This window comes from Bidens hawaiensis, unplaced genomic scaffold, assembly GCF_021521415.1.
Source record: "Bidens hawaiensis isolate Kalapana, Puna unplaced genomic scaffold, B.hawaiensis_p1.1 tig00041605_1, whole genome shotgun sequence".
Taxonomy (NCBI): domain Eukaryota; kingdom Viridiplantae; phylum Streptophyta; class Magnoliopsida; order Asterales; family Asteraceae; genus Bidens; species Bidens hawaiensis.
Window position 1 is genome coordinate 31,805 of NW_027505720.1, and position 11,293 is coordinate 43,097.

General features: G+C 39.4%; 1 protein-coding gene across 1 annotated transcript; it reads right to left on the reverse strand.

The window, feature by feature from the left end:
- Positions 1 to 7,569: 7,569 nt before the first annotated feature.
- LOC143614955 (COBRA-like protein 7) lies at positions 7,570 to 10,703 on the reverse strand. The gene is made up of 2 exons (XM_077088237.1): positions 10,187 to 10,703; positions 7,570 to 9,113 (listed from the first exon to the last, which is right to left on the reverse strand). The coding sequence occupies exons 1-2, from the start codon at positions 10,698 to 10,700 to the stop codon at positions 7,693 to 7,695; spliced, it is 1,935 nt and encodes a 644-aa protein (XP_076944352.1). The 5' UTR covers positions 10,701 to 10,703; the 3' UTR covers positions 7,570 to 7,692.
- Positions 10,704 to 11,293: the final 590 nt, after the last annotated feature.

Genomic DNA, 11,293 nt, shown 5'->3' on the forward strand with positions numbered 1-11,293 from the left:
TCCACCAACCTTTCGAATTTCAAAATTCAAAATTTAAAAATATTAAAAAGTAAGCGGGAAAATACCCCTTACCTTGGCGAACAAGTAACCGTAAGACGGATGCGGATACAGTGTAAAGGCAAAATCCTTCACATACCTAGCACCCGCAGGGAATTGAAGCCAAGTAAACCTTGGCGAACAAGTAACCATAAGACGGATGCGGGTACAGTGTAAAGGCAAAACCCTTCACATACCTAGCACCCGCAGGGAATTGAAGCCAAGTAAACCTTGGCGAACAAGTAACCGTAAGACGGATGCGGGTACAGTGTAAAGGCAAAACCCTTCACATACCTAGCACCCGCAGGGAATTGAAGCCAAATATTCCTCGGCAACCAAGTAACTATAAGACGGGTGCTGGTACAGTGTAAAGGCAAAACCCTTCACATACCTAGCACCCGCAGGGAATTGACGCCAGGAATACCTTGGAAGTAAAGTAACCGTAAGACGACCGTGTTAAGGCAAAACCCTTCACATACCTAGCGCTCCGCTGGGAATTGAAACCAAGAAGGATCTTCTGGGCAATGCTTGCGGAAACGGAAATAACATCCCCGCATAGCGGGAACGTCGAGAACTACTTTGTTTGAAGCTCCAGGATGGAATTGGTGGTTTTAACATAATTGATCACTATGTTCAGAACTACCAAAACCTCATGGAGAATCCACACAAGTGGGACTCAACGCTCCTGACTTGCGAGGAGGTTACAGACCTACCCGCATCATACCCAAAGACCAAGCAGGAAACTCGGGAATTTCTGCAAGTGACAAGGACTTCCCCATGGAAAACCTTAAAAACCCTTTTCAAAACCCTTCGCTTAAGTCCAAAAGTTCACCTCACTTTATTAAACACGCATGAGAAGAACATTGGACTGGGGGGACTTGAAGAGGTAGGTCCCAGCAGAGCCCAGTTGGACCCGCAAGACTCACCTTAAACAGGGACGTCTGCGCAGAAACCAACTGGATCCGCAGGACCAACCATGCTCAGAGACGTGACGTCCTTACGCGCAGTACGCAAGCTGTTCCCGCAGGAAATGCCTCCCAATGGTGAAGGACTTCGCCTGTCCCCGCAGCCTCGGATACAAGCCATTAGGGAAGGCCACCCGCGCAGCAAGGCTACACGCACAAGGCACTTAGCTCTCAATCATTCAGTCACCTAAAGGAATGAGCGAAGCCGGGAACAATCCCGCACAAGGGAGGGAGGGGGAATACTCCCGCCCAAATAAGCCAGTCCGTATGATACGGGAAGATCTTCTGTACTGTACCTGACGAGGTATGGGAAAAAGATCTGACTAAAGATACGACAGCTTATGGACAACAGTATGGCGAGCAGCATGCTCCTACACTGTATGTCACTATTAGCCGCTGCCTACTCACCAACTCTTGTCATACCACGTGCGTAGCCGGCAGTTGGTGGAAAAGGAATAGTATACAGCAGGTCTGGTCGCTATCAGCCGCTACCTACCCACCAACTACCAGCAGGGCACGTGCGTAGGCTACTGTTGGTGGAACAGGAACACTGTTGCAGCCGGCCATACCGCCTTGGAAACCTACCTTCGGCTATAAATACCACAAATGGTATGACCATCATATCTTATCTATTATCATCATATTATACCTGATATCTGCTCTAGCAATCTCTTAATATACTTTTATATTTAAAGAGCAATCTAGTCTGATTCTCACGCCGGAGGGTGGTCACAAGGAGGAACCCCCCCTTCTCAGTGACAAGCTCACGGTGTCTGTTTTGCAGGTTATCAGAAGAACCATCTTCTCAGGGTCTAACCCCTCGTGGGAAACATCTATCTAACCCCCAGGTTACCAGTAATCTGCCCGGGGTCCGGTTAGTGTTTCTTCACCATCTAACTATTGTTGTTATGTTGTTTTCGATCGTTTCTTTCAAGACAACGGCGTTACATTTTCTTTTGTTGGTATGCTATTACAAGACTTTAGATGATAGTCAAACAATGGTTTTGTTGTGGTTATCATGCTTTTCAGTTAATAAAATTAATCGTACGTTCAATTCTACAATTTAAATTATCTTTTCTTATAGATGATTGATAGAGACATGCTGGTAACATTGTATTTGTGCCCTCTCATGTGTTGAAAAGGGTTCGGTTTACTTTATTTTTTGGTTTGATCGGCTTCAAACCCAAAATTAACCACTAATTCGGTGTCGCGGTACATAAGAGATAGTTACTCATCTGATGAATGTCATTTGTGGTAGAACTTTCCATGAGTGTTTGTTAGTTACAACTTACTAATACCCTTATTGCATATGAGTTATATTCAATACTCAAATATTGCTACTGCTTTGCATTTATAATTGGAGTTTGTCACCCAACACTTCCAATTTTGACTCTATTTATTTTTATCACTCCATCGCTAACGAACGACTAACGTCGTTAGTGAAATCACGGATGTGGACGTTTATTTGACTGAGTTGGAATGCTTATGTGTTACATGTGGGTCCCACAAGTCCATCTCATCTCCTTCTTCATCATATTAGCCCTAGCCACCTCCATAACCACCCACCAACCTCTACCTCCACCACTCACCACATTACATTTAACTCCTCCACCATCGATGCTCCTGGTGGTTAAGCAACCAGCATATGCAGGTTCTAGGAATGCTCCTGCAGTCACCGACGAGGTAGATTTGAGCCGATTTACATACCTCATCTTAGATCCAAATAAGAACCACCACTATCGTCATTAATCTGACCCGATTTACATACCTTCGCCTCTGAGATTGGAAAAACAGGTTGTTGCCAGCCACCGTTGTACGGTCGTAGCCTCCACCTCGTCGGTGACTATAGGAGCATTCCTAGAACCTCCATATGTTGGTTGCTTAACCACCAGGAGCATCAATGGTGGATGAGTTGAATGTAATTTGGTGAGTGGTGGAGGTCGGTGGTGGAGGAGTTGGAGGATGAGTGGTGGTGGAGGTAGAGGTTGGTGGGTGGTGATGGAGGTGGCTAGGGCTAATATGATGAAGAAGGAGATGAGATGGTCTTACGGGACCCACATGTGACACATAAGCATGCAAACTCAGTTAAATAAACGTCCACATCAGCGTTTCCACTAATGACGTTAGTCGTTCATTAGCGAGGATGTGATAAAAACAAATATGGTCAAAGTTGGGGGCAGTGGTTGACAAAGTGAAAGTTGAGAGTGTTATTATTAATCAACTGGTGAAACTTGGGAGTATTAAAACCCAATACCCCTTTATAATTCTATAATCTCATTTATTTATTTTTATACACATCTATTGCTACTGCTACTCCCAATTTCGACCCCCCCCCCCCCCCCCCCCGAGTGCTTTAGGCATAAGTGAGTGTCTAATACCATGCGGCCCAAGGTATTTGTAAGGTTGCGTTATGCGAATACTTTTATCAGTTACCTGCAAAGGTGCTCTATATAGTTTGAAGAAATAAATGGGAAGATTTACCCAAGTATTGCTTTTGTTAAATTATTATGTCAATAACCTGGAGCTAAATTTGTCGATAATAGGTTGTACAATTTTAATACGTTCATGTTAGCTCCTACTTGTAACCCCATGTAGGTAAATGAAAAGGTACACGCTTGGTATCCAAAAATACAAGCAACATTATTCATTTGTTCCAAGTTTACTCCCACGCCAAGAACCTTAAGTTTTTCGTAAGTTAACTTTGAGACCGTTTGAATCTTACAATTTACCCATAAAGATTGTGTTTACATAAAACGGATAGGATAGATTTGGTCTTCCAATCGAGAATTTGACACTGTATAAAGAACATGTTCAAATGTTGAACGCTTTTTCGAAATCTACTTTGAAAATCGTTTTTTTTTCAAGCTCTAAGCCATCGATTTACCAAACTAATATTTTTCAACAACAAATCATGTTTCTTTTTCCGAATCAATCCAATTTTATTGACTCAACCATTCATATTTTTATTGTCTTTAAAATTTAAACTCTTTAGTTTATATATTCTTTTACTTTAAACTAATCTTTTTATGTTATACCATCATGTGGTTTGTTTGTGCAAAGTTCAAGTTGAATATTAGTTTTGTGAATCTATTTGCTTTGATTTATGTTAGTTACTAACTAGAGGTTGTTTTCGGCGCGTTGCGCCGGTTGCAAGGTTAAAAATATACATAAAACATAGTATAACGTGTCGGTCGTAAGGTTTAAACACACATAAAAAAAAACACACCACAATAACTTTACCGTCACATCACCTTACATTTTTGTTGCTTGATTTAGTATGAAATTTATAAATACAAAAATATATCTCTGTTTCAAAAAAACAAAAACAAAACAAAAACAAAATAAAAGCAAAAAAAAGGGGCACCAGCAGGTTCGGACTAGAGTGCTCTCTATTCCAATACCTCAGCACTACCACCAGACCAGCTTAATTTTATGTTCCATTTGTTAGTTTCAAAGTAATATATATATATAATCTGATTTTGAAATATTAAAAAAAATTAAATTTGGTGGCTGCCCTGATTGGACCTCTATTCTTCTACTGTTAGTTTCGAAATATATCTCTGTTTCAAAAAAACAAAAACAAAACAAAAACAAAATAAAAGCAAAAGAAAGGGGCACCAACAGGTTCTGACTCGAGTGCTCTCTATTCCAATACCTCAGCACTACCACCAGACCAGCTTAATTTTATGTTCCATTTGTTAGTTTCAAAGTAATATATATATATATATATATATATATATATATATATATATATATATATATATATATAATCTGATTTTGAAATATTAAAAAAAATTAAATTTGGTGGCTGCCCTGATTGGACCTCTATTCTTCTACTGTTAGTTTCGAAATATATCTCTGTTTCAAAAAAACAAAAACAAAACAAAAACAAAATAAAAGCAAAAGAAAGGGGCACCCGCAGGTTCTGACTCGAGTGCTCTCTATTCCAATACCTCAGCACTACCACCAGACCAGCTTAATTTTATGTTCCATTTGTTAGTTTCAAAGTAATATATATAATCTGATTTCGAAATATTAAAAAAAAAATAAATTTGGTGGCTGCCCTGATTGGACCTCTATTCTTCTACTGTTAGTTTCGAAATATATCTCTGTTTCAAAAAAACAAAAACAAAACAAAAACAAAATAAAAGCAAAAGAAAGGGGCACCAGCAGGTTCCGACTCGAGTGCTCTCTATTCCAATACCTCAGCACTACCACCAGACCAGCTTAATTTTATGTTCCATTTGTTAGTTTCAAAGTAATATATATATAATCTGATTTTGAAATATTAAAAAAAATTAAATTTGGGGGCTGCCTTGATTGGACCTCTATTCTTCCACTGTTAGTTTCGAAATATATCTCTGTTTCAAAAAAAACAAAAACAAAACGAAAACAAAATAAAAGCAAAAGAAAGGGGCACCAACAGGTTCTGACTCAGTGCTCTCTATTCCAATACCTCTGCACTACCACCAGACCAGCTTAATTTTATGTTCCATTTGTTAGTTTCAAAGTAATATATATATAATCTGATTTCGAAATATTAAAAAAAATTAAATTTGGCGGCTGCCATGTGACAGCCACTGATTGGACCTCTATTCTTCTACCGGTGTTAGAACCTTTTTGATTTTTCTGTAAGTTGTGTCCAGATTGTGTGCGAGAAGAAAACATAACAATCAAGATAAATTATGGAAATACACAAATAATTGATGCGTGGTAGAAACCCACAGATATAGATAACAGTTGGCGTTGACTAATGAAAAGGGTACTGCAGGGACTAAAAATGTGAACAGATATATTCACATGGGTAGAATATGCACACATTAAACTGTTACTGGAGCTATATGTTTCCTTTAATATATAGAGTAATATGATTGAAAATTTTTTAAAAATAATATAAGGAAAGAAGTATGATGAGTGGGTTAAAATTGAAAAAAAAAGTACAATGAGACGTGATAAAAGATATAATGAATTTAAACCACATTAATTTAGTAAATAATACTTTAAATGAATATTGATTTTAAATACTTCAAACTTTGATTTATCGGTAGATAGCACTCCTAATTTACAAAATGTTTTCTAACAGTCTAACACTCCCAAATTTTAACATATTTTTTTTGTCACTTCTGGAGTAACGAGACATTAACTTTGTTAGTGTTTGGGGTAAAAAATGTAATTTTTTCAAAGTTTGAGGGATAAAATCAATTTTTATTTATTATATATTTCACATCCTTCACCACCCAACCACCACCCCCTCTTCCCTGTCGACAACCACCACTAGCAACCACCAACCACCACCACCGGCAGCCACCAACCATCACCACCATTGACATAATTCACTGACGCCTCAAATTCATTGTACCATCTTGTGGTTATGTTTAGCAGTTTTCCTGATGATCTATATATAAGACCTTAAACCTATCACTCCAACAATATCCCCAATTTCAAGATGACATATGTACAACAATTATCTTTGCCTTACTAATTTTGATCTTTAATTTTCAACTGTTGAACAATTTAATTTCCAACAAAATCCCCAATGTTAAAATCCTGAAATAGAAGATGATGATGGCAATGGTGTTTGTGTGTGTGGCGGAGATTATGATGGCGGTGCACTAACTGTAAAATCAAAGAGAAACACGGGGTCAACTAGAGATGGTGGTGATAGCAGGGCGATGTTAGGATAAGACGGTGACCTAAAATCTGGTAGCGAGGATAAGGTACGACGGTGGTGGTTACATATTCTTTCGTCGTTGTAGTGGTCTTCGATGGCGGCGGTGGTTGGTGGTTGTAGGTATGGAAGAGGGGTGGTGGTTGGGTGGAGAAGAGTGTGGAATATATAATAAATAAAATTTTGATTTTATCCCTTTAACTTTGAAAATGACATTTTTACTTCAAACACTAACGGAGTTAGTGACTCGTTACTCTGGAAGTGCCAGAATAAAATATGTTAAAAGTTAGGAATGTTGAGGAACATTTTGTAATTTGAGAGTATTTAAAACCAATATCCATACTTTAAATCACATCCTATTTGCCTAAACCAAACATATTTGTTTAAATAAGTTTGTCAATCACTGTCTGGTTAAAAAGAAAGTGTTTGTTTGCATATTTGACTAGAGGTGTATGTGAGTCGAGATGAGTTGAAGCACGACTAGGCTCGAGCTTGGCTTGTTTTGACTTACGAGAGTTCGAGCATGACTCGTGAGTTGTTTTTTAATCTCAACTTCAGCTTGGCTTGACTCGTTTATTATTATTTTATATATATTTGAAAAACCTTAAACGAGCCAAATTTCGGTTATACAATGTGAAATTAATACATAGAAGTCCAAAATATGATAAAACTTAAAAACAGACAAGGCTTGACAAGACAAAACAAAATTCTCATACAAGACTTGATAACTAAACTAACTTTATTTAAAGACTCACTCCTCAACATCCCATCAGCAACCACTAAGAAAATATTTTCTTGATTTTAATAGCATTTAAGTTGCTAAATTTATGTTAACTACATGCGTTTGCATTTTAGGCTGTGTTACAAAACCACCTCAACACCTTCTATTTAAAATCTAAATTCTGTAAAAATCCACCATATCCAATATTACAACATTCCTATACAAATAGTTCAAAAATCAATACTAAATCAGTTCAAAAAATTAACAAATCTACAAAAAAATCAATCCCATACCAACTCATGCTAGATCAACATCACGACGATGATGAACGCGACCACACCCGAAACCACTGCCCGAGACATCACCCTGAACGAACCGCTAGTCGGAAGAACCCTAGGAAGCGCACACTCTTCACCGTTAAAGAAAACCTTAGTTGGAAACCCGTCACCGCCCGCAACATTGATGCCAGGTGTTAGCTTCTTAGTGAACGAGATCACTGACTGTTGTTTCCCGGGCACTCTCGGGTCCTTTTTCGGGTTGTTTCCGTCAACTTCCCCAACCAAATAGTTTAACCCGGGCAGACCCTGCATGAATATTGTGTCGTTGACCCCATTGAGCTCGAGTGCACTTGCGTTAAACGAATACGCCTTCTCAAACCCAGGGGCAGATTTGTCCATTTCCATTGCCACAAACCAATCTGCAAATGACGTCTCGTCCCAGTTGAAGAGCGTGATTCTAGCGGTCCACCCGCCTCGGTAATCGGTTAACAAATGCCAGTTTAAACTAACCCCGCAGTTGTCCCCACATGGTAACGGATTCGGGATGGTTCGGCGTTGAATGCTAGCCCACGCGGTCGAGAGTGCGGTCCGGTTCTCGAACGGGACGAGCAAAGCTTGAGCCGGAAGAAACATCGCTGGTGCGGTCGTACTACACGTTCGAGAACCTGTTCCACTCGGGCAGCCACAAGCACAAGTGGGGCACGGGATAATCGACTCGTTAAAATAAGCAGAAAACGACACACAACATCGTGGGCTCGAGCCTTTTGCTTGAGTAATATTACAAACCACTTGCCAGCTGGAAACCGCGGTTGAGCCAGGCAAACCACTCGGGTCGGGAAACACGCTTGGGCTGACCCGAACAGGCGGGCCACATTTGTAATCCGGGTTCAATCGCCCGCTGATTTTGAAATTCTGAGGCGGAACAAGTTCAGAGCGGTTCAAATCCGGGGGCATTTTGTAGACTTCTAACTGAAATGCTGACTTCGACTTGCTCGGGTCCATAGTCGGGGCCAAAATCGTCCCGTTTCGGCAACAAAACGGGATCATTCCCCATTTGGTATTGTTAGTCATTTCTAGCGGTAAATCGATTATCGTTGGCCGTCTTTCGCAGTTTAAAACATTAGAGAAATCCAGTTTATGGTAAAACGCGCCTTGCGGGCCGAATATGCATTGGGTTGAGTCGCGGGTGTACGGGTGGGCCCCTTTAATGTCGTTTATAAACTCGTCTCGCATCCAGTCCCAGGTTAGGTTCCAGTTATCGAGCCGGCCCAATGGGCTATGGTTCTCGATGGTCACTTCGGCCCAATAACTTGACTCGTATGTTCGGATCACGTCGTACATAATTGTGAGATCACCGGTTTGTCGGCGAAGAAACTCGTCTGCTACGGTATCATTGGTTACTGCATTTGGATCTTTCGTACAACATACGTTCATAACGCGTGTTCCTGCAAGACGATCAAAAAACCGAGTCAAATTCAAAGTCTTAAATGAATTGGTCACACAAATGTAAATAATAAAAATGTTTAAAAATCCGTTGATTAAATCATACATACATTATGATGAAGTAAATCAGCATTCAAATAATAACAACCCTTGAATAGAAATAGTCAAGTAATTGAGATTATTACATTAATTATAAGTCAATATCAATTCCATTTTCAAATACCACTCAATAAGATCAAACGTGCAAGTTTTGACTTTCAAGCATTTCAAGTATAGATCAGATGAGCAATAATCCCTCTTATGTTCACCAAATTATATTAACAATTTTTTTAAAATCAAATTCACTGGTCACAAACATATCAAGAATTCAAATAATCTAAAATATTTAAGGGGTGCAAACGAGCCAAGCCGCTCGCGAGTTACTCGAGCTTTGATCGATAAAAAACTCAAAATGAGCCAAGACTTGTATGGGGAGCTCGTTTAGGCACGTGAAGCCTTGGGTATTTTTAACTTTTACCTATTTTGGACTAATATGTCTTAATTTCAAACTCCCCACCCGAGCCGGTTCATTTTTTAAGATACTACATGAACTTGAGCCTGAGCCGAATTTAGGCTCATTTAGATTTTTCTCAAAATATAATATATTAAATTGATTAAAAAACATATAAATAATAAAGGAGCCGAACTAAGCTTGAAAAAACAACTCACAAGCCGAGCCTGAGCTTTATATATAAACAGCTCAAAACAAGCCAAGCTCGAGCTTAATAAAATGAGCTCAAAACGAGCCAAGCTCAAGCTTTATAAAATGAGCCGAGCCCTAACACAAGCATTATTAAAAGAGTTTGAAACGAGCCAAACTCAAGCTTTATAAAGAAAGCACAAAACGAGCCAACCCCGAACTGTATAAAAATAGCTCTAGTAGGTCAAAAAAAAGAACCAAACTTGGACTCGGATCATTTACACCCCTAATATTTTGGTCACATAATTTTCAACTAAGATCCAATCACAATTATCTAATCAAATAATAATAATAAAACTAATGGAAAATTTAAATCAACTTATTATTATATTATACCTTGCATAGTGGGTCTAGGGCAAACAAACCCATCATTCACCAGCGAAATATTCCTGGGCATGGGTACATCCGGAGCCCCGACTCCGAACTGGGTACCCACCAGATCGACCCGAACCGACATCTGGTTCACATCACCGGCAGTCTCAATCGCCGTCTTAAGATCCGCGTTCGGAAACCCAGCAAACACGGTCCCGTTTCCGACCCGACCCGGAATGGAAACCGACCCATCAGCCACGACAGCATTAGAAGCAGAAACGAGGTACTCGTCGTGTTGAAATCCCACAAATACCCTCCAAGATTTAAGCTCTTCTGCTGCGTTGTTGAGGATTCGGAGAGTGGATTCGAAGCGGTAAGGTTGGTTGGTGGGTTGGTCGGGTGGGAGTTTGGATCCGGAGGTGTAGGTGTAGGATAAGAAGATGCCGTTGCAGGAGTCGGAAGCTGGTGGTGGTGGCTGGGCGGTGGTGATGGTGGTGGTGAGAAGGAGGAGGAGGAGAAGAGAGAGAGTGGAAAGCATGTTTGAATTCTTTGGGTTTTAGAGAGAGAAAGTGGAATTCTTATGGGTTAAAAGGTTGACACACACACACAGCTTATTACAAGCTGTATTTGAATTCTTATGACTTGTGTATGTATGTTTACTATTTAGGCTTTTAATATTATTATATTTTTATTTTTTATATTTATAGTTTTTGCTTTGATTTTATAAGAAAAATCATAATTACAGTTTTAATCATCAATCTCATGCACCCGATTCACCTCCTGACTCGATTGAAAAAAATCTCATTTGAAATCAATTTGTTAGCACATCAACCAAACACGAGTCAAGGTAAACTCATTTGTTTCCTTTGGCAGTTGGCTCATGCTTAGCCGGTGTGCTGATAAACTGATTTCAAGTGATATTTTTTTCAATCGAGTCATGAGGCAGATCGGGTGCACGAGATTGACGATTGAAATTGTAATTATGATTATTATTTAAGAAAACCAAGATCTATATTTAATAAAAAAAATCGGCACGTAACATCTAATCTCTTGTATGAGAGAGACGAGAATTATGTGCTAGATACAGAAAATAGAAGATGCTATGCTGAAAACTTATTAAAACTGATTATT